General features: G+C 35.8%; 2 protein-coding genes across 2 annotated transcripts; both read right to left on the bottom strand.

Moving 5' to 3' along the window:
• Window positions 1-11,293: 11,293 nt before the first annotated feature.
• On the bottom strand, window positions 11,294-14,543 carry LOC149549876 (uncharacterized). Its single transcript, XM_089793087.1, has one exon. The coding sequence runs from the start codon at window positions 14,379-14,381 to the stop codon at window positions 11,691-11,693; it is 2,691 nt and encodes an 896-aa protein (XP_089649213.1). The 5' UTR covers window positions 14,382-14,543; the 3' UTR covers window positions 11,294-11,690.
• LOC149549875 (uncharacterized) lies at window positions 14,388-24,909 on the bottom strand. The gene is made up of 3 exons (XM_089794391.1): window positions 24,329-24,909; window positions 24,007-24,232; window positions 14,388-14,476 (listed from the first exon to the last, which is right to left on the bottom strand). The coding sequence occupies exons 1-3, from the start codon at window positions 24,836-24,838 to the stop codon at window positions 14,388-14,390; spliced, it is 825 nt and encodes a 274-aa protein (XP_089650517.1). The 5' UTR covers window positions 24,839-24,909.
• Window positions 24,910-25,451: the final 542 nt, after the last annotated feature.

Here is a 25,451-nt window from a genome sequence, read left to right as displayed (position 1 = left end):
AATTTTTTTCAACAAATATTTAAGATACTTAGCTTGTGATATGAAAATGTAATCTTCATTCTGTACAATCTGCAATCCCAATAAGTATTTCATCTCTCCAATCATACTCATCTCACATTCTTTCTTCATTTCTTCTTAAAATGTCTCACTTGCTTCATCATTACATCCAAAAATAATGTCATCTAGAAATAATACAAAAAACAGTAAGCCTTTATCATTCTTTCTCAAATACAAGTTACTATCAATATTACGTTTCACAAATCCCAAAGTTGTCAAGTGTTTATCCAATCTCGCATACCAGGCTAAGTGTTTGTTCAATCTACACCATGTCTTTTTCAATCTGCAAACCATATCTTTTTTATTTGTCAAAAGAAAACCATCATACTATTCAATGTATAACTCTTCTTCTAGTTCTCCATTTAGAAAAGTTGATTTGACATTCATTTGATAAACTTTAAAGTTATTTTTAGTTGCATATGACAAAAGCATTCTTACTACCTCTAGTCTAGCAAAGGTTTCTTCAAAATCAATTCTTCATGTGAATATCCTTTGCATACCAACCACACTTTGTTTCTCACAACTTCACCTTGTTCACTTATCTTGTTTCTAAATACCCATTTAACTCCAATAACATTCTTATCTTTAGATCTAAGAACCAATTCCCAAGTTTTGTTCTTTTCAATCTGATCTAATTCCTCTTTCATAGCTTTTATTCAATAATCATATTTAAAAGCTTCATCAGCACTCATTCAACTTGAGAAATTGAATATAGTTCTTCATGTACCTTGTTCTCTGTTATAGCTCCTTTGTCCTTACTCCCAATGATTTGTTTGGGTGGGTGATTCTTTGCCACTTTTACGTTAGATGCCACTTGTTCAATTCAGATTTTTGCCAAACTCTATGCCATAAATTTGAATACCATATTATCTAGAGAGCTTGACATGAGCAGGTGCAGGGCCAAGGGTTAGGCAGGATTTTGGGCAAACTACTAGACCATGGACCAGATTTTCACACTGTGAGCTATTATTGAAGAGACATGCCACCGCAAGACGAAAGTCTATTGTTGTTTTGTAGACTTTTGTAAGGCTTCTGACTCCATCCCTCATACAACCCTTTCTCAGAGGCTTATAGATATTGGTATTTTCGAGATCTTACTGACAGTGATCATGAGGTTATAGGAGAAGGTGGTTGGTAGACTCAGCACCCTCGAGGTCCTCTTCGATCCTATCTAGAGCGCTATTGGGGTGAAGCAGGGTTGACCACTCTCACCCACCTTGTTCAGGATCTACATTGACGAGCTTGAGGCCTTTCTTAGTGACTTCTCATCCTCGGGTGACAACTGCCATCTACACTAGGTATTGATCTTCGTCCTTTTTGCTGACATGTGGCTCTTTTAGCTTTTTCTACCGAGGGGCTTCAAAGGCTCCTTGATAGACTTGCATCTTTTTCTGACTTGAGACAGTTGGTTGTGAACCTTGAGAAGACCCGTGTTATGGTCTTTAATCGTCTAAAGACCTCACATCTCTATTTCCACAGGGTTGGGAAGTTGAGATTGCTTCATCTTACACATACCTTGGGGTTAAGTTTTTTGGGCCTCATTTCAGCTTGTGATCAGCCATTCAACCTCGGATTTGCAAAGCGTTGGGTTCCCTTGCCATGCTTGAGAGACAATGTTTTACACATAACCTCTAGAACACCTCGACTAAGTTATCCCTCATGGATTCCTTAGTCAGACCAACAATGCTCTATGGTTCGGTGGTATAGGAGTCTTCCCTTTTAGACTTAGATTGGGCCTCAATCGAATGTATCTAGATTTTTCTCCTTTGTCGGATGATCTGATGCTAGAGATCCACCATGCACAGTGTTATTTTGGCTGAGTTTGGTGCCCACCCTTTCAGATTGACAACCATTTTTTACTTGATCTAGTTCCTCCACCACTTTCGTGGCTTTGCGGACTCTGCTGACGATCGACATAGATACCCTCACTGGCCAATGGCTAACTAGCCGACAAAATGACCTTTGTTGTCATTTTTTAAATAAATAAAAATGCAAAAATCATTATTAAATAATTTTTACAAATAATTATTAAATAGAATTTGGTCAGCCATAGGCTTCCCCCTCATTTGGCATACTGCTCCTCAGTTGCTATTATAGACTCTAATCCCGCCTCTAGGGCCCGCTATTGGTATGCTCAAGCTACCATCCTACTGAGATCAGTTGAGATAAACATCAACCATCTCCCTCCCTACCAGTTCTCACTAAACAGATATGTTAGACTTGACATCTACAAAGATTATATTATCTGGACCTGGGTGGATCCTTTAGGGGGTTTACGCCCGAGGATGGCATTCTATGCCAAACACTCCTTCGATATTCGAGATGAGATCATTTGTCGCCTTGACTACTTGCATAGATAGTAGACCCATGCCCTATGTATCTCTCTTGGCTCCTTCAGGGTGAGCTCTCGCCAACTCTGGATTGGGTTTGTAGACTTTGTACCATGGCAGACGTAGAATCTGAGACCCATTTCCTTTTCAGATGCCCCATATACTGCGAGATCAGAGGGAGATTCTATTGTTTGTTTAGAGAGTGCAGTTCCTTCTCATATTTCATCAAGTACATAGATCCTTGTTGCCTTGTACTCTCTTCTTGAATCCATATAGCTTTGTGACCACACTTTGCAGCTATCTTTCCCCATGGGTCAGACCCAGGTACAATTTATCATGACCTTCTTTTCACCGTTATCTCCTACCCAAGGTACGAAGAGACCATATAGTTTCCATGACACCGGCCACTCTAGATCAGTGAAACCCCGTAGTGTTCCTCCTCGCCAATGACACTCCTGCAATAGCACTTAATGACAAAATAGAGCCTCTGGTCGCCCCCATCCATCTCATTCATTGTTGTCCTTCTTCTCTTCAAGGAAGGATCCCTAATCTCATTCGGGATGACTCTTGCTCTCTTCTTCATCTTCTATTTTAGGTTTGTACTTGCTCTTTTGTCTACATCATTTGGTGTTTTGTTTGGTCCTATCTTCTTGGTTGTAAGCTCCCAATCCCATAGACCCGTGTTGTGGTCTCTTGTTGGACATTAATATTATCTTATCTTATCTAAGTTCTAGTCTAGGTTTTTCTCTATGTTTTTCTCTTTCTAATTTAGTCTACAAATCAGTGTGAGTTTCATAAAATAGTTCCTGCTCAACATATTATTCCTAGTCTTTGATTAATTTCCTCATCGAATTATAATCAAGTACCCTTTCTTGAATTCTAAACTTTTCATCAACTCTCACATTAACACTTTCAACAACAGTCTTCAATCTCTGATTAAAATGTCTATATGCTTTGTTTTTCAACGAATATCCAAGAAGCATTCCTTCATCACTTCAAGAATCAAACTTTCCAATATCATCTCTTTTAAAATAACATTTACTTCCAAAGATTCTAAAGTAGTTCAAAGTAGGTGCATGTCCAAACCAAAGTTCATAAGAGGTCTTACCAGTGCCTTGTCTGATCTGCACTATATTCATAGTATATAATGTTGTATTTATTGTTTCTCTCCAAAAGATATGTGATACATTGTTTTCTAGCATATGTGCTCTTGTTGCTTCAGTCATTAATTCGTTTCTTCTTTTTGCTATCTCATTCTATTCTGATGTCTTAAGGGCTGAAAGTTCTCTCTTTATACCATTATCTTCACAAAAAATGTTAAACTCATTTGAAATGAATTCTCCTCCTCTATCAGATCTCAAGTATTTAATCTTCAAACTAGATTCATTCTCAACTCTACTCTTAAATATCTTGAATTTTTCAAAAACTTCATATTTGTCTCTAAGAAATGCAACCCACATCATTCTAGTGAAATCAACAATAAGTAGTATAAAATACCTTTCACCATAGAATGCTCTAATCCTTTTTGGGCAACTCAAATCTCTATGAACAATCTCCAACTTTGCTGAAGTAGTAAACCTTTTGCTTGGAAAAGAACTTTTTTTTAATGTTTTGCCAACACATTCTATGCACATCATGTTAGTAGACTTCATAATCTTAGGCAAGTCTCTAATTGCAAATGTAGTACTAATCTTAACAATATTATCAAAGTTGATATGACAAAATCTCTTATGTCATAACCAACTGTCATCCACCTTAGCAACTAAACATGTCATTTTAGTAAGATTCAACTGAAATACATTACCTCTTTTTCGTGTATCAGTGCCAATCAATGTGCCGTTATTATCCTTGATAATACAAGTTTTCTTTATGAACTACAACTAATATCTCGTATCAACAAGTTGTCCAACACTCAAAAGATTATGTTTAAAACCATCTACAAAATAAACATCTTTAGTGTAAGTCTTTCCATCAAGTGTAATAGATCTTTTTCCTTTTATGTGGCATGTTGCATTATTTCCAACTATTCCACTATCATAACTATTGAAATCAACAAATTTGTTCATGTCTCCTATCATATGATGGGAACAACCACTATCCATATTCCAATCAACCTTTTTCTTTTCAATTTGTGATACTAATGCTCTTTCTTCTTTTATTTCTTTTTTTTCAAGGCTCTCTTCTTTAATAGCAACAAATCCAATTTCATCATCCTCATCATCACTATCATTCAATATCTCTGCCATTTTGATATCAAATTCACCGTCCTCATTAACATCAAAGCAATCCTTATGTACACTTGATTTATAGGGCTTTCTAGGCTTAAACTTCTTCTCTTTTAGGACATTTAGAAGAATAATAACCAAATTTTTTACATGTCCAGAAAACAAGAATTTTGTTACCTTTAGGTTTGATCTTCATAAGCAAGGCAAGTCCTTCAATCTTTTGTTTGGTTGCTACTAGCATAGTCTCCACTTGTACTTGCACTTCTTGTCCACATAGGTATGTCTTCTTGTACACTAAAAACAATCTCTACTCTAGGCAATTCTCCACTTGTGCTTGCACTTCTTGTCAACATAGGTATGTCTTTTTTATACACTAAAAATAGTCTCTACTCTAGGCAATTCTCCACTTTGTTTCATCCACATTTAAGATGTCTACAATCTTGCAAGAAGAGTCTCTCTTGTAAAGTTAGGTGGGCAAGGAATAACTTGTTCAACCATTTGTGATGTTTGTTTATAAGCAGGTGTCAATGTGTTCAATATTTTCCATACAACTTCATCTTCTGATTGTTCTCCTCCACAATTCTTTATTCCTATGACAATCTCTAATATTCTAGCAAAATATCCTCTTATAGTTCCATCTTCCCAACATCTTAGCATCTTGAAATGAACATATCCAACTCTGTAATCTAGCCTCCTTAGCATGTTTATCACCATCAAATGTACTTTGTAAAGCTTTCCAAATCTCATTAGCAAGTCTTAAAGATTTTACCTCTCCATATTCAATTTTAGGAAGAGCTGATAACAATGCTTGTCTAGCAAGCATATTTTGCATGAATAGATCTTTCTATGTTTCCTCGCAACCTTCAAGCTTGTCTTCTTCAATCACAGCTATAGTCTTTGTAGTAACCGTCCAAAATTCTAAACCCATGCATAGCATGTGTGTCTTCATCTTTTCTTTCCAGCTATCATAGTTAACATTATCAAACTTCAGACTATCTTTTATGAAATATGTACCCCAGTGAGAATGATGTCCACAAGATGATGTATTAATATTGAAGTTCCTTGTGAAAAGATGGACCTTGTTAGGAGTCAATGAAATACCATATGTACATATGAGTCCCTATTAGGAGACTTTGAATCCATGTTAAGAGATTTCAATCCTGTTAGGAGTTGTGTCAACCCTTTGAGGAGATGATAGGAGGACAACTAAACCCACTATCCAAATAGCCATAGTATTATTCTTCATGAATAATACAAGTATCACATAACAATTGTTCAACTAGCAACTTATCTAGCCAAATCAATTCCTTTTAAGCTCACCATGCATCAACCGCACCAATCTTTGTTTTGATCAAAAGATATTCACATTGAAGTTCACACAACGATCTCATTAATCAAAACCACAAATCACACTACCACAAGGAAATAATATTTCCCTAATACCAAGTCCTAAAGAATAACCATTGAGTCAACCTTGAGACTTCACCAATTTACAATAATAACATAGGACCATCTTAAGATATTACAATACATGTTACATCATAATTTTACATCTTTTCAAGATTACAAGCAAATTGTCGGCACACAATCTTCAAGACTTTTCACTCAATGATCTTTTGACTATGCCCTCTGAACCAAGGCATCTCTAACATGTCTTTAAACTCTGTCTCAATACGCTTAAGCCAATTCCAACTCGATGAGGAGATAGAATGAAAACAACAATACCCCCTCGTAAATGTTGTCTAAACGTCGTCTTCATACTTATGTCTAGTCTTCATATTTTTGTATGTGTTCTTAGCTATAGCATTCAAACATACAGTAGAACATAACCTCAAGTGCACATTTAAGCTGATCTTCAATCCTCAAATTGCACCAAACACTTTTACCTTTGTAACTCTTTATCTTCACAGAATAACCAGTATGTTGATGTCAATGATAAACATAGTCTCGAATGCAACACATAAGCTTTGAATCATGTCTTCAGCAATGCTAATATAGTCCCCCATAGAAATATAATCAGCATTTCTGCTAACAAATGGCCCATGCAACTTCAAGAAGTCCTCTCATTAAGGAATCCCTATTGAGCCTTCAATCAACATTCATGCATGGCCACGGCCAAGCTAAAGGTGTACCTTATATTTTGTTATTATGTTATTCCCCTTCATTTGTTTAGTTGTCACTCTTATTATCAACACCCCAAGGGTTACCCTGGCAAGCCCTATGTCCCAATTCGCCATGGGGAGCCACTCCACCCCACTACTCAAACACTAGATAAGCTCCTCTCATTGCTACAACGAAGCACAAAATAAAACAATGGCAATAAGCACAAAGCAATGAGAAAACTCAACGGCAATAGTTTCCTATTTCAGTATGTAGAGGAAAACAAAACAAAGAGAAACAAACAGTCTGCAAAAGCCAAAGAGGTCGCCAACAAAACAAAGCAATTCCAGCACAATTCCAATGAGCCAATACCCACTAAAATCTGGTAACAAAATCTCTCCCAACAAGTAAAATACCAATTTTTCAAAAGAGGGTTTGAGCAAATTCCGAATTTCACAAGTTCATAAACAAATAAACCCACTATCAACATCAGCTGTGCGATCAAAAGAATATATTGTAACTAGGTGCATCATAAAAATGCCAACACAAAATTATAACATATGATCGGTCACAAAAAAATATCATAACCCAAGTCTAGCTTGGTTCAAAATAAGAAATGACAGAATGCAAATGCAGGACGCTCTTTACGGGCCCAAGAACTGATCAGCTGGGATTGAGGACTATAAAACACCTTTCCTTTCCTTTTCTCCCTAGGAGCAGACAGCACTAGATTCCCCATAGTAGGTATACTGTATACCACATTAGATAGATAATGCCCTTGTCAACCAATTCCCAAAGCTGCATAGTCAAACAACCTCTACCCACTGGAGTAGTCAGAAGACCAAATAAAAACTGTACAGTGACTTTCAACATTGCATACAAAATCTGCCTATTATAATTTCTACCAGCTCCAATGGTGTCATATTATATAACTGGGTTGCTATTTAGCAGTCAGTCTACAATACAATCATAATCCCTATCCAATTTAGGTGCCCCATAATACATAAATCCATCATCACATTCCTCAAATATTGATTTGCTAACATGGAAGAGATTTGCTTGAGAAAAATATACGTTTCTAGTGTTGTCAGAAATAAAAGAGCCATCCAAATAAACCTTATAGCCTTAACAAGATGATAGCGCACCCCATAATAAATAAACAATCCATTGAAACCAAATGCATCACATAAAATCACATGTACTGTCTTATTGAAACCAACACAACACTCAGAAAGCATTTGCTTTACAAAGTGATCTTCCCAACTGACAAATCTACCTTCCATGACTCCTCACACTAGTAAGCTTTTACAATTATTATCCTTTCCCTTCCTTTTTCTTACATTTAATGGATCTTTATTTTTTTTGCACCTACATGAATCTCCCAATTAACCCAATTATTTATCAAAATTACCTCCCAATACACAGATTGTTACCCATAATTCTCCATCAGATGCTGTAAATTTGAATTTTGTGTACCATAGTTACTGTAGAATAAATTCTTTATTAAGTTACAGAAGAGAGGAGCTGACCAATCAAATGGTAAACTGCAAATCTGAATTATATACTGAAACATCACTCAAAGAAAATACCTTTCTATCTCCAAGAAACTTGATTCTACTATAACCTACTTGTTTTACCATCAAACTGTGGAGCTGTGACTTTTCTCAGTTCTCTTCCTGGGCCTTACCATTTTACAGTCGTTTTACTGTTGTGTATAGTATCTTGATTTAACAGTTTCAACAAATTTGATTTTTATTTCCACTCTCCTCAACTATAACTAATCTTGCCAATTTTCTCTTTTACCCATGTACCTTATCTATACTGATAGAATATTGGAATTGATAAAGTGCATTATGAATTCCACAAGATAATAACCTTCATATACATAAGCAACTGCAGGTTAAGATAAAATATTCAACAACTACTTGTTTGAGCTTCCTCACAATTTCCTACACTCTGATGCCCTCTGTAATAACCCATGCATCTTCATGTGAATGATACCATGGATCTCTAAGTCAACAAATGTCAAAATGATATCAGCAGCCATAAAATGACTATGGTTGTGGCAAATGTAGCCACAATATAATGATAAAAAAGTTAAAACAAATCAGGATCCAAGGGCAGTCAAAGACTCACCATCCCACCTTATGGCATCATAAGACACACTACACAGTGATACACCATTGTCAAAAACAGTGTGCAGAGTTGCTAAATCATAGAAATATCAGAACAGACCTCACAGAGCCACACAAATGAAATAATCTTAGACATAAAACAAACACAATGTCTTCAGTAAAGGAGATTAAGAATCCTCTTCAGAGAACTCTTTTCCCTTCTATAAATTTCTATCAATAAAAAATTCCTCCTGTCAGTCCTAGGTCTTGTACCAACCTAGCATTCATCACTGCTTAACAAATAGTCCTTGGGCCCATTTAGTATTTACATTACATTATTTAAAGCTCCCTCGACAATAGTTAACTGTCAATGGGAGGCATTCTCCTTGCTTGAAGCTTTTGTCTTCAAAGCATCTGACTTCCTCCTGCTTGCTGTCCCACTTCTAATTAATCCCCAATAAGTAATCCACCATAAGATTAGCATCAACTGAGTGATTGAGAAAGTTAATCAGACGTATATATCAGCATACACCTTGCAAGGTATGGAAGCAAATGTAGAAATATACCCCTTTGCATAATAGAGATTGTGCTATCACTGTAATTAGAGATATACAAAGCTTAAATTGAGAGGTGTATATTTATAGAGACAATAGTAGAAACTTCATACGTCATGAGGTTATTTACTAAAAACAGAATGGTAAGGGTTTAGCAGTGACAAAGTCAGAAACTGGCAAACTGAATTTTTAACTAGAAGAAAGAGAATAACAATTTATGAATTCTAAGGAGTCCAGAGGCAATAATCAAGAGGGATCTCGAAAATGGACTATAAGGAACTAAAGATTAATATCAACTAGTAGACTCTAAAAAAAAATCAGTTCTAAGGGATTGCCATTAAGATTTTAAACTAGTAGACTGAAAAAAATCACTTCTAAGGGACTACCATTGAAATTTTTTATCATCCTTTCGATGCAAGAAATATCAAGGGTGTGGAACACTCTTCTTTTCAACAAAGCATTTCTTTGAGACAGAATTCAATTGTAATCCTATTTTATTTTCAACATGGGCACTACTCCAAAGATCTTCCAGAACGAAGGTTCGGTTTTCATACAACCTTTACGAAGCTAATTCCAATGTTTTTTTAAACAGATTTACTGTCATTACATCATTTCTAGCACCAACAGCAGCAGCAAACAAAAAATTGTCCTGCCATGATACCAGATCACGCATTCATTTTCACTGTACTAAACTGGGAAAGAAAGCAACTTATTGTGGTATGCACAACAGCTGACTGCATACATGAATACTTTTGCGCTAGAGATAATAAAAATATCAGATGTCACAAATCAGCTAGTCCGTAATAATTTAAAAAACAACAGAGGCATTACATTCCCCATAAATACAATAGTGACTTCTATACTCCGAAGTTTTTCCATTATCAACCAGAAACTTTGAGCCTAATTTTTTCCAATATGCCTCATTTATAAACTAGCATGTATTCCAAGACAACCATCATGATAACTGTAAGCACACTGAAATCCAGGTCAAGAAATACAGCTCAAATGAAGTACATTTAATTTAAAACAAGGCTTGTATGTGCATGCCCTTAGCAAATCACTTTTTGTTGGCTGTGATAACAAATTTCATTGAAGAACCAAAAAAAATGTATGCACATGGTGAAAAATAACTGACCAAAACTTTACACAAAATCAACTAGTAATCACTCTAACTAGCATTGACTTGCTCTAGCAATGCCCCAGTGAACATTTAGGCGATTTTTAAATTGACTATTTTTCAAGGCATCTTCACTGCATGGGTATGACTTTCATACAGACATTCATTAAATATTTGCTCTTAATTATATATATAACATTTTGAAAGAGCTGGAATCTTGTAAATTGAAATGCAACACAAAAAAATCAACTTCAAACATATAAAACTAAACTACCATCTTTCCAAGATGAATGGTTTTCAGACAATTGTCAGTCCTATAGATCTTAGAAGAGTAGTCTTGAATGATTATGGGGAAGACAAGACCAGCAACAAAGCTACCATCACGCCAGAACCAAAAGCCTTGGCTCATTGATCCCCACAAGCCCATGGTCCAACTAATTGCTCTATTCCACCTATATATATAGTTTTTAAGCTGTAATTTGTTTAAACATGCTGAATTTAAACTACCCACAAGACCAGCAACAAAGCTACCATCACGCCGGAACCAAAAGCCTTGGCTCATTGATCCCCACAAGCCCATGGTCCAACTAATTGCTCTATTCCACCTACATATATAGTTTTTAAGCTGTAATTTGTTTAAACAAGCTGAATTTAAACTATCCACATTTCAAGATGCAGGAGTCACAAATAATTATCAAACCTATAGTTCTCAAACCATAGTTTGTGTAACACAAAAAAGAAGCAAACACAGTATAGCGTGAAGTTTAAAGATCTGGACTTGAATAATTCTGAGCCATTTGCAAACCAAAAATGAAAGGATTAGCCTTTCTTCCATTCATTTGAACCACCTTGCGTACAGTAATAAACTACTGCAATCTCCAGTTCTAACTGATACCAGAATATCCTGTTTAAGAGTTTCAAAATGCCTCGTGAAACTAAAACAGGCAGCTTAGGTAAGACTACCTGAATGTGAAGCAGCGATTCTGAGATCATCCAATCTCAGAGTTCAAAATTACAAAATGTACAACAGTAAGGAAGCTCTGGACAAAGGTTGCTTAATAAGTTGAACATTAATTTATCAGTTAATATAATTTTAAGAAGTAACAAGCATACTTTTGATATGTTGAATATTGCTTATGCTTCTCTCTCTAAAATCCCATCTCATCCAGTCATAAGGAACCTAATACTTTGCTCTAAGTTGGGGATGTTAATTGGTCTTTCTCAGTTTCTGGCTGTTCATTCTCAATCTCTGGTTGCTCTTTCTCAGGCTCTGGTTGCTCTTTCTGAACCTCTGGCTGTGGTTTCTCAATTTCTGGTTTCTGTTTCTCAATCTGAGCTTTAAGCATGTCTAATTTTTCTTCCAGACTTGCTTGTTTATGCATACCCTTGTTAAGATCATTCAGTAACTTTTCATTCATCTCTTTAATGTATTGATTCAAATGGTCAATATGCTCTTTGAAATAATGTTCTAGTTCTTCCATATGTGTATTCTTCTGTTCTAACTGCTGGTGTAAGTCCCCTATGGTTGAATCCTGTAGTCGAATTGTCTCTCTCAAGTGGTTAATTGTATCCTGTGCTTCCTCCAAGGCCTTTGTGTAGCCAAAAAATGTTTTATTTGTGAGAAGCAAATTGTTTTTAAGCCTAGAGAGTTCTATTGCTCTCTGCTGTTCTTCATGCTTGTTCATCTGCAACCGTTGGATTGTATAATTCTTCTGGTTCAACTGCTGATACAATTCTTGAATCTCAACACTTGCACTCTGAGTGAGTGTCTGCTTCTCATTCATATAACAATTTTCTGCCCTTTGCAAGTACTCGTACACATTTTCCATGCACGCACCAAAACTCAAATGAAGATCAGACCTATGCTTCTTTTCAGGAGCACCATGAAACTCATTATCTTCATCTATTTCCTTCTTTCTAACATTTCCCGAATGGGATGGGCCCTGATTCAGAAACAAAATGAGATTTTCAGGTGAAGGGTCCCTCTGGATATGTAAAGCTGAATTCAAGGTCATACCCTTCTCTAGCTCTGACATCATCAGCTGTTCTGCTGATGTGGAACTTGGCAAATGCGTACCTGGATTCAAAGCCATACATTTTCCCATTTCAAACATCATCTGTTCAGCTGAAGTAGTTTTTTCAAGATGAGCTGTGGAATTCATTATCATGTTTTGATCTCCATCTATAAGTTGGGGCTCTGTTAGAACGGATTTCTCAAGGTAAACTGTAGAATTCGACATTGTGGTTTTGTCTCCATCTAAAAATTGGGACTCTGCCAGAACTGTCTTCTCAAGATTAGCATCAGCTGTGGCCATTAAACCATTATCAAATTCAGATATTGGTTGCCCAGGTGACGTAGTCTTTTCAAGGCAGACATCCAAGTTAGACATACTGCCCTTCTCGTGCTCTGATAGTTCATTATCTATTGCAGGAGGCCTAACAAGATGCTCCCTGTGCGAGGATGCTTCAGTTGGCCCATCCAGCTTATTATTGTTCTCCTGCAATCTTCTTGTAACTCTACTATCTTCATCAGTTTTTCTCTTTTCTTCAACAATATTGTTGCATGGCTGAAGCGTGATCCCTACTAATCCCCTACCAATGTGCTTGTCCTCATCATTCCTCACGCTCCCAAGTCCTTCATTTTCTTCTTCTAACTGCTGATCCAACACGTCATCCTGTCGCTGTTGATCCGACTCACTTTTCACCCCTTGGTCATCCGAAACATTTTCCACGCCCTGTTGATCCACCACATCTCCCACCTCCTGTTGGTCCAAAACATCTTTCACCCTCTGTTGGTCCAACATATCGCCTACTTCCTTATCACCCTTTTCTGAGTTTTCTATATAATGCTGCAAACCCTCCTCACTCTTTTTCTCGTCAAGAATCTCTTCATCTTCGGGCGCATCACCCTCATTGTCAACATTTGCAGCACCCAAACCCTCAGAGATCATTGAACTCGAGACGAAAAAGTCATCTTCTCCATGCGCAGCTTCAGTCGGACCCTTAGACACTAAACCAGGCCTTTGGTTTCTAATCAACGCCTGGAAATGCAAGGCATAATAGAACTTCACCAAGTCTTTCTCCTGTAAGAGCTCTTTTTCTGCCCTCGACCAGATCAGACTAGCCCAATCAATATTCTGCTCCGACTTCAAAGCCTTCTCTATCAGGCTCACCATCTGCTCTGAGATCAAACTTGGGTCATCACAAGGATAGACCCTAGAAGACACAAAATACAAAGCAGCCTTGATCCCCTCCGCACCACAATTCTTGATTGAATAACTAGGAGTGCCCTCAAAATCAGGCATTTCAAGAAAACTAGAGTTTTTCTCTTTCTTGTAAGAAATCCTCAAACTCCTCGCCAGATCAGCCCTGCTGATCTTAATCCGTGTATCCTTCACAATACTAAATCGACCCCTCGGGTCATATGTCCCAACAAGCTGAGCCAAGTCACCTAAACTAGGTTCTAAATCAAAATCCAAATTCGCAAACTCCCACAAACCCAATTTCTGAAAGAGCCCTTCGTGTTTAGACAAATCGGCCAAAAGGGTGTTTGGCAAAACTACTGGTTGCATGTTTCGTTCAAGAAAAGCAATTGTGTCAGCAATCATACCTTTTTTGGGCTTTTTTTTGTTGGATGACATGATGTTGATGATGGGTGGGCTGGTAGTTTTTGATGTTGGTGGTGGTGTCGTTACGAGACGGACTTCGTCCTGATCACTGTTGCTACAGCTCGAGCTCCTCTTCAAAACAGCCTCTTCCTGCTGTTGTTCCTGTTCTGGCTCATTTCCCTGGTCTTGCTCATCCTCGCGCTCCTCCTGCTGCAACTCCTTCTTCTTTCTACCATAAGCGCCCTGCTGGGTCTTTCTCTTTCTCTTCGGGGCCATCGTATATCAGAGAGCCTGGTTGTCTTCTCTCTCAAACCCTTTTTGAGCTCTTCGCTTTTTCAATTTCTCGTCTCTGTTCCAGCGGGGGAGAAAATCTGGGTAATAATAACATTATTTGTTCTGGTAAATAAAAAGTTCCAATTCTTGCGATTTACAATGCTTCTATTTAATTTCATCTATCCATTGAACTTTAATAGACAGAAGACTTTCTTTCGGAATCGTTATTCCTTTTTTTTTTTTTTTTTTTATTGAAGAGAATCGTTATTCCTTGGATCGGGGCTAAAGTAGTTTAGTTGAGGGGTTCAAATGCCATGTCTTTCCAAAATAATTCTAAGCTTAGGCCCCGTTTGGTTGGGGAAGATGAATTTTCCTCATCGAAAACTTGGTTATGTATTTTAGGAAGATAGTTGGACCATTTGGTTGACACGGAAGATGAATTTTCAAATCCATATTCTGCGTTTGGTTGCCAATTTAGAAATTGGAATTGGAACAGAATATGACTAGGAATATCTTTTTGTTGCGTTTGGTTGTTCATTTTCTAATTGGAATTGGAATTTGATGTAAATTTTTTTAATCTTATTTAATTAGTGAAACACAAGGATTAGAATGAGTAAAGTATTAATATTTATGATTTAATTTATTTATAATTAGACTACATTATTATTATTATTTATTCTTGAATATTCACAGTTTTATTTTGTTAGTCAATAATAAATAAAATGATTATTATTTTTTATTTTAATTCTATTTATTAGCAAAGAAAAGTTAAAAATAATCATACATGCAATCATTTGTACGAAGTTATTTTTTGTCCCATTGTTGGAAATTGTGATCATATATATTATATATTTTTGAAAAATTGTGTAAGACAAATTTATCGTCGAATTGAATTTATTGTCAAGTTCATCCGAACTTCATAATTGTCGAACTCGAATTGAAACTTGAACCTTGTGACTTAGCCGCTAAATATGTGTGTTTGTGTCCTCTCCTATCCCTCCCTATGTTTGTGTTCATCCACGTGATTTGGCAGAAGGATTGGACACAATAAATGTTGTTTATGCAGATGAATTATTGCCTACACTATATGAGAATTCTCGCATCTCTTAAGACTAGTTGCCGACACAGAGAGGGATTGTGAGGCGTGTTGTGGCTCTTGGTCGGTATCTTCAGAATCCATTGGCCATGGTTGCAACATTATATAGTCTTGGCAAAGAAATATTATCATTGAAGCTTCATTCACTGGAACATTTCCTTACTCCAGATGAAAAGTATGAAGCTGTTGAGCAGGTAATAGTTACAACAACCAACTGTAGAGGCTATGAAGCCACTTGTCTTTATAAATGCTATTGGTTTTTTTATGGGTTAGAGGGAATGGACAAGCAGCATCCGAAAACCATGTTATGGATCCATTGGATGATACTAGAATTCATCCAAAGTCATATGAATTTGCCAAGAAAATGGCTAAGGATATATATTGTGAAGAAGCTGGACATGATATAGATGATATGGATGAGGAAACACAAGAAATGGTTGTTGAGCATGTCAAAAATATCCTGATCTGTTAAATGCCCTTGATATTGATGAATATGCTAGAAGTGTGGAGCAATGGACATCCAATAAAAAGCAGGAAACCCTTGCTGACATAAAGAGTGAATTGTTACATGGATTTCAGGATTTGAGATCGCCATATAAAGAGCCATCCCAGGATGAGGAATTTTATCTGCTGACTGGAGAAAATGAAGAGACCCTGTTAATGGAAAAAATTGTCCCCGCAGAGTCCAAAATCATCGTATAATTTGTGATCTGGAATCAAGCTTGACATGAATAATATTGAAAGAGGAGCTTTCTGATGATCTAGATATAGATCCTTTAGAAAAAATTGCAGAAGGCAGCATCCTTACCTGTTGGGTGAAAACTATGACAAAAGTGAAGTACCTAGTTGAGTTAACTTGCAAAGAGAGTTCACTAAAGAATGATAACTATCAGGGTGCATAGGATAAGGATAAGGAGGTTAAGGATCCATATTTTGCGGAAGAGGATTCCATTTCACGAAGTGAACAAGAGAATGAAACCATTAAGTTCCTAACAGATAAAGAGCCAGGGGAGAGTATTATCCGTCCATGCTTGAAAGGGCCTACTCACTTGATTCTAACACTGAACATTTTCAATGGAGTTTATGCACACAAGGATATTGTGGAGGGAGGAAAAGACCAAAAGGATTTTGCTAGCTATCTTCGACTTGGAAAATACTTTCAATTAGGGAGGAGACATTTGAAGATCTTGATGAGGTCATAGACAGATATATATTCAAGAGAGGATAAGATATTTCAGTATTTCGTTCTACTGTTTGGTGAGTCATAAAACACACATCAACAAACACCTTTCTACAGATGCAGGAAAACACAAGCTCCTCTCTCTCTCTCTCACTCTCTCCCTCTGTCCCTCCGTCCCCCCTTCTTATCCCGCACTCTCTGCCCCTCTATGTATCTCTCCCTTTTAATAAATTTATTAAGTTAGTTAATTATTCAACAAAATATGCAACTAAATTTTACGTGAAATATTATATAGGAAAAAATATACCATTTTACATTCACATACATTAAACATTTGATGAGAACTTTAATAAGAAAAATGATGCTTTGTTAATAATTGCTCTTAAAAAATGTGGAATTTTGGCAACATAGATTTTACATGCAATTTTAAAAAAAAGATCATGAAAATCATTAATCATATAAATCATATTTTAACATCATGAAATTCTAATAATGAATTTCACATAATTACTACAATATGAAAACTTGCTAACTTGATAGAACAATATCCATGATTTGATGGTGGTGTGAAAACACACCGTTAAACACAAAAACACTGAGAAATCCACGATGTATGCCTTTATGCCCCACATTCGACGACACACCGTTACATACGAAAACACTGAGAAATCCACGATGTATGCCCTTATGCCCCACATTCGACGGCAACCCTCTCATGCTGCTCAATCTTCCCATTACTGTTTGTGTTGTTAGATGGTCAATCCTGCATATATGAACTAAACATGATTGAAAAATTAAAACTTGATTATTTTTTTAATGGAATACACCAAGGAGTGGCATCAGAAATATTGATCGTTTACAAACACAGTAAACAATCATCCGATAGCTCATTTTTTATCAGCATGTGTGGTCTTGCAATATTAGCAAATCAAGAGCAATAAAAAAATACAAGAGAAAGACACTTTATCAATACCGTTGACAATCTTGTCAAGAAGCACGTACATAGGAAACCAAACTGTGGAAAAAAAAATAAGAAATTTAAAAAATATCCAAGCAAATTAGGAATATACATATAACATGGGACATAATCATGACTGTACAATCATCTACCAAAAATCCTCAATACTTTTGATAATCTTGTCAACGAAAACATACATAGGAAATCAAATAGGGACAAAAAGACAAAAAAATAAAAACATATGCAAGAAAATTAGGACTATAGATATAACATAGGACATAATCATGAACTATACAATCATCTAGCAAATCACATTTCTATATGCTTTCAAGTTCTACAATTGAGCATTCATCATTTGCCACTCCTTGTGTATTCCACGTATGTATGGTTCAAATATAACTCTAATTAACAATGCAATGAACAACTATACCAAACGTTTACGAGATCATAAACTACGTGTTGTGAGAGATCAATGCAATACCATTAAACAAAGCCAACTAACCCTCTGGAATTATTTCACATGCCAATCGTGTGAATGCCAATGAAATGAACAACTAAACTATGTACTGACCAATGCCAATCATGTCAATGAAATGAATGACTAAACTATGCATATATCAAGTATGTATACATACGTACATACATGCGTGAACATACATATGCACAGACATACATATATACACACATGCATACATACATACACATGTACATACATGTGTACATACATACGCACCTACATACATACATACGCACATACATACATACATGCTTAGCAAAATAGAAAAAAAGTGCTCAGTAATGATTTCCAATATAGTGTTGTGACAGATCAATGCAATACCATTACACAAAGCCAATTAACCATCTGGAATGACTTCACATGCCAATCGTGCGAATGCCAATGAAATGAACAACTATCCTGCATATTGACCAATGCCAATCATGTCAATAAAATGGATGACTAAACTATGCATAGATCAAGTTTGTATACATACGTACATACATGTGTGTACATACATATGCACATACATACATGCATACGTACATACATGTGTGTACATACATACATACGCATAAACATACATACATGCTTAGAAAAATAGTAAAAATGTGCTCAGTAATGAGTTCCAGTATAGTGTTGTGAGAGATCAATGCAATGCATAGATCAAGTATGTATACATACATGTGTGTACATACATATGCACATAAGACATAAATATGTACGTACATACATACATGTGTGTACATACATATTGTTTGTTTCAAATCTGTTTAGCAAAATAGTCAATATGTGCTCACTAATGAATTCCAATATAGTGTTGTGACAGATCAATACCACTGAAATGGACAACTAAACTTTGTAACAGTTTCTTGCCAGTAATGAGTTCTAGTATAGTGTTGTGAGAGATGAATGCAATACCATATTAATAGAGCCAATTCATAAGCTATGTATAGATCAATGGCAATCATGGCTTTTATCTAGACATAATCAATATGTGCTCAATATGTGCTCAATAATGAAATTTACAAGTATATCACTAGCTTTTATCTATACATAGCTTACCTATACATAGTTTATCATAGTTCTATTTCTATCTGCTATTTGCTTAACATAGTCAATAGATGTGGTAACTATTTGTTTCAAATCTATTTAGCAAAATAGTCAATATGTGCTCACTAATAAATTCTAGTATGGTGCTATGAGAGATCAATACCAGTGAAATGAACAATTAAACTTTGTAACAGTGTCTGGCTGTTTGTGTCAAATCTGTTTAGCAAAATAGTCAATATGTACTCAATAATAAATTCCAGTATGTGCTCACGTGATTACTTGTATATATCATAATGCCAATCATAATAGCAAAACATGGCAATTATGCTTTTATCTATACATAGTTGACCTATACATAGTTTATCATGGTTCAAATCTGTTTAGCAAAACAGTCCAATATATGCTGTAACAGTTTGTTTAGAATCTGTTTAACAAAATAGTAAATATATGCTCACTAATGACTTCCAGTATAGTGTTGTGAGAGATCAATGCAATACCATTAATCAAAGTGAATCATGCCAATGAAATGAACAACTAAACTATGGATATATCAAGTATGTATAGATCCATGTAAAATCATTCAACGTACTTATGATGTCATAAACTATGTACAGATCAATGCAATACCATTAAACACAGTCAACTCATAAACTATGTATGGATGCATGGAAGATCAATGGCAATCATGGCTTTTATCTATACATAGTTGACATATACATAGTTTATCATGGTTCAAATCTGTTTAGCAAAACAATCCAATACATGTTGTAACAGTTTGTTTAGAATCTATTTAACAAAATAGTAAATATATGCTCACTAATGACTCCCAGTATAGTATTGTGAGAGATCAATGCAATACCATTAATCAAAGTGAATCATGCCAATGAAATGAACAACTAAACTATGGATATATCAAGTATGTATAGATCCATGCAAAATCACTCAACATACTTATGACGTCATAAACTATGTACAAATCAATGCAATACCATTAAACGCAGCCAACTCATAAACTATGTATGGATACATGGAAGATCAATGACAATCATGGCTTTTATCTATACATAGTTGACATATACATAATTTATCATGGTTCAAATCTGTTTAGCAAAACAGTCCAATACATGCTGTAATAGTTTGTTTAGAATTTGTTTAACAAAATAGTAAATATATGCTCACTAATGACTTCCAGTATAGTGCTGTGAGAGATCAATGCAATACCATTAATCAAAGTGAATCATGCCAATGAAATGAACAACTAAACTATGGATATATCAAGTATGTATAGATCCATGCAAAATCACTCAACATACTTATGACATCATAAACTATGTACAAATCAATGCAATACCATTAAACGCAGCCAACTCATAAACTATGTATGGATACATGGAAGATCAATGACAATCATGGCTTTTATCTATACATAGTTGACATATACATAATTTATCATGGTTCAAATCTGTTTAGCAAAACAGTCCAATACATGCTGTAACAGTTTGTTTAGAATTTGTTTAACAAAATAGTAAATATATGCTCACTAATGACTTCCAGTATAGTGCTGTGAGAGATCAATGCAATACCATTAATCAAAGTGAATCATGCCAATGAAATGAACAACTAAACTATGGATATATCAAGTATGTATAGATCCATGCAAAATCACTCAACATACTTATGACGTCATAAACTATGTACAAATCAATGCAATACCATTAAACGCAGCCAACTCATAAACTATGTATGGATACATGGAAGATCAATGACAATCATGGCTTTTATCTATACATAGTTGACATATACATAATTTATCATGGTTCAAATCTGTTTAGCAAAACAGTCCAATACATGCTGTAACAGTTTGTTTAGAATTTGTTTAACAAAATAGTAAATATATGCTCACTAATGACTTCCAGTATAGTGCTGTGAGAGATCAATGCAATACCATTAATCAAAGTGAATCATGCCAATGAAATGAACAACTAAACTATGGATATATCAAGTATGTATAGATCCATGCAAAATCATTCAACATACTTATGACATCATAAACTATGTACAAATCAATGCAATACCATTAAACACAGCCAACACATAAACTATGTATGGATACATGGAAGATCAATGACAATCATGGGTTTTATCTATACATAATTTATCATGGTTCAAATCTGTTTAGCAAAACAGTCCAATACATGCTGTAACAATTTGTTTAGAATCTGTTTAACAAAATAGTAAATATATGCTCACTAATGACTTCCAGTATAGTGCTGTGAGAGATCACTAATTAAATAGTCAAAATGTGCTCAATAATGAGTTCCAATATAGTGATGTGAGATTAATATAGTTTTAGTTTAGTGCTATTAGAGATTAATGCAAAACCATTGAATAGAGTAATCATGCAGCATAAGTCATTGCAATCCAGTCAGTAGCTGAAATAGCTAAATGGTACCAAATGTCATTGCAATCCACTCCACTCTCTCCACCTCATCCATCATCAAGAACCCTTTGGCTCTTTCACGTTGAAGCACGAAGGTATCATGTGCTTTCACGAAAATTGCCCGACTCAGTTCAGGGACAGCTTTGAGAGCAATATATGCAGCAGTCAAAATATTATCATCTTCAGATTTATCCACTTTTACAATCTAAGGCTTAATGAGGCCATCTTTCAGTTCCTTCATAGTTTCGCATATCACATCCAATGATGCAGCCAAAGATGTCTTCTTCCTCTTTCCCCTCCTTGATGATGATGGTGGAGGAGTCCCTCTAGCACTTGCACTTGACTGATTGGAATGATATAACTCTTCATCAATATCTGGTTGGCTATCAAGAGGTGTACCACAATTGGTATCATCCTCATCAAGCACATTAAATGCATCGTTCATAGGGTGCCCTTCTTCAGCATCAAGGGGTGTTGTAGATGCGAACCCTTCAGCAATGTCATTACCAACAATTACAGCCGACTCATTGAAATATTGGAAAGGTGACCTCTTATACATTTTTGCATTTTTGAATTCTCTCCTCTACATATAAGCATTAATAGATGGATTAGGTTGTAAGTTTTTCATTATTAAAATAAGAAGGAAAAATTTCTTCAATGAAAAGAGTACAAAGATGATCCTACCTTCAAAAGGTCATCCCACACTGAATCCTCAGCATCCACAGTTTGAGTTTCTTCATTCCAAGCTAACCCACTTGTATTTTTCAAGTCCTTCATTACTTTATATCCTACTTTCCATGTTTTTAGCTTATTCTTAAAATGATCTCGTGATAGATTCGAGTTCATCGCTGAATTGAATGTCCTCTCTATCACAGTCCATGCCTCTTTTTTAAACCCACCTTCACCTTTCCGTCCGAGATGGACTTGTTCAAGGAGCAAGTCTAAAAACTTGCGTTCCATCGATTTTGTCCACATTTTCTTCTTTGAAGAAGAAGATTTGTTGCTCACAGCGAGGGATCCATCTATATCACTCAAAGTAATGGGAGAACACATCTGTTTCACATGATCAGATCCATCCATGCTCATCATGAGCTCGGTATATGCCATTGTGTACTCCTTCCTGTATTTCATTTAAATTTGACATAGAAAATCTTTAACTATCAATTTGTAATATGTCATAATGGAACAAGGCTAACATATTGAATAGGTAAACGTATTACGATTTAAAGTAATCATACGACTGAAATTGAAAGTTATTGCTCTTTAAATTTAAATAGAATGCAGCAAGCAGTAACATCAGAAAAATAGGATTTTCAACGAATTCGTTGTTCTCTTCTTACTAGTGGGCTTATGATCTTCATCATTTGGTACTCCTTGTTGTATTTCATTTAAAATTGAAGATGATAAACTTTAAATATCATTTTTTAATACATCCTAATGCAATGAGGCTAACATTTAATAAACTTGAAAGAATTTAACTGAAGATGATACACATTTTAAGCAATAATTGATGATAACACATCAACATAAAAAAAACTACCAGTAAGACAAAATGGTGATATCAATGGCAAGTAAATAGTCATGAGCCCCATTATGAAGCATGTTATTGTACTTTCTCAATGCAAAGATGTATAATAATTGTGCTTTCTTGCATTTAAATCAATGTAATCTATATTTCAAGTTGAATTGTGTATTGCAGATATGATCAACAATTTTTGTACATAATGTAGGTGTGAAATTGAAAGTTAATGTTCTTTTTATTTAATTAGAATGTAGCAAAGACTGATATCAGAATAACGAAATCAAACACCATCATTGTATATGCATACATCAATTTAATCATATAAAGCACATTGCCTTCTAATAAATCATTTATTCTCGAGATCTATAATCTTCCCACATCCTATTTGCTATATCTTCTCGAAATTGGGCCCACTCATTTCTATCCTCCTGAGACAACCCATATGTCTCAAGTAGTGGCACCTCTATCCCATCACGATCATCTTCCTCTTCAATAGCTTCTTCCGATGGAAGGCCATCCTCTATCGTAATGAAATTGTGAAGTATGCAACATGCTAAAACAATATAGGATTGTGTCATGATATCATAAGACGTTGCATGTCTTAAGATTGGAAAACGCTGCTTCAGAATACCAAATGTACGTTCTACTGCATTTCTAAGAGAGGAGTGTCGATGGTTGAACAACTCATGTGCAGAGTTTATTGGGTTTTCTCTTGACCACTCTTTCAAGTGGTAGCGTGTACACCGATAAGGAGCGAGAAATCCAGGTGCATTTGGATATCCAGCATCCACGAGATAATATTTTCCTATATAAAGAAAGTATATTGTCAATACTTGAACCATTTAGCATAACCTTGAGTATATTAAAATGTGATTTGGCTTACCAGGGGGAACTACAAGTGGATCTGATCTAGATAGAGCTGAGGCTAGAACACGGCTATCTGCAGCAGAGCCTTCCCAACCAGCAAGGCAATACTGAAACTTACAATCAAAGGAGCAGACACCCATAACATTTTGCGATAGGTTCCCTTTTCTATCACGATATTTACCCTGTATGTCGACATCAACTCGCACTGGAATATGGGTACCGTCGATGGCTCCAATGCAATCCTGTGGGATATGATACACTGATCAAATGTATGCTCAAGTAATAATAAGATAAGGACAACATTCTAGACAATAAACTTGTAATAATGTGTGATTTACCTTGAAGAATGGTTCAAAACGATCCTTCCCACTAATTTCAGGAGGAGTGCCTGGACTAGGTGGTATGAAGTAATCTCTGTGAAGGGCTAAGATAGCCATCAAAACCTTGTGGAAGTACCGACTGACTGTCTCTCCTGAGTGCCCAAAGTTATGGGCAATCTTGCGGTTCCTTAGATTGTGCCCAAGGGTGTGGAGGAACATCACTAGTTGTTCCTCTAACTTCAAGTGGATCGTATCTCTCAAGCTTCCTTTCAGCCTCAGAATACGAGCTAGAGAAAAGAAGGCTGCCCTACTCATCCGAATCTGATCATGACAATCCACCTCATTCGAATGAATAATGTCTCTACAAAAGAAATTTCCTTTTCTTATTCGTTTACCCATTTGACTACCTTCTCGGGCTACCAGTACTTTGGCTATGCCAACAAAAGCAAAAAGAATTGTGAGAATGCGGGTGTATGTGGTCTTCCTAACTATGCTTCCTTGGACCTCTATACTCTCCATAGGATCCATTAGTGACCTGAAATGTGGACAATTTAAACACTATCAGTTATGAAATATCAACTATCACCTATCGAGATACAACATGATTATTTGCTAGCCTCATTGCATTAAGAAGTCAATTATTTATTCAAATACAACAAGGAGTACCAACTACCGAGGATCATAAGCCCATAAAGAACAAATTACAATGTGTCATTATACTCCATGTAATCTATCTATACCAATGAAAGCATAATATTGATTCCATTTGTCTATATGTATACACACATGTATGTATATATGTATGTGCACACACATGTATGTATGCATGTATGTACGTACACACACACACATGTATGTATGCATATACGTACGTACACACACATGTATGTATGTGTGTATGTACACACACACACACATGAATGTATGTATGTATGTATGCATGTATGTACGTACACACACACACATGTATGCATGCATGTAGGTAGACACACACATGTATGTATGCATGCATGTACGTACACACACAAGTATGTATGTGTGTACGTACATACACACACATGTATGTATGTACACATACACATGTACAAACTATAACTTGAATTTGGGCTTTTATGAATGTGTTTTAATAAATCGTCGGGTC

Source organism: Cupressus sempervirens, chromosome 7 (genome assembly GCF_028749045.1).
Source record: "Cupressus sempervirens isolate cs-2001-9-10 chromosome 7, ASM2874904v1, whole genome shotgun sequence".
Classification (NCBI taxonomy): domain Eukaryota; kingdom Viridiplantae; phylum Streptophyta; class Pinopsida; order Cupressales; family Cupressaceae; genus Cupressus; species Cupressus sempervirens.
Note: the sequence above shows the minus strand (reverse complement) of the source record. Positions and strands in the feature narration are given on the sequence as shown.

Coding starts and splice junctions, on each gene's coding strand:
- LOC149549876 (XM_089793087.1), bottom strand. CDS start 14,381: ATGGCCCCGAAGAGAAAGAGAAAGACCCAGCAGGGCGCTTATGGTAGA.
- LOC149549875 (XM_089794391.1), bottom strand. CDS start 24,838: ATGGATCCTATGGAGAGTATAGAGGTCCAAGGAAGCATAGTTAGGAAG. Junction 24,233..24,328: donor GTTTTGAACCATTCTTCAAG/GTAAATCACACA, acceptor CATATCCCACAG/GATTGCATTGGAGCCATCGA. Junction 14,477..24,006: donor TCCACTTGTAGTTCCCCCTG/GTAAGCCAAATC, acceptor ATTATTACCCAG/ATTTTCTCCCCCGCTGGAAC.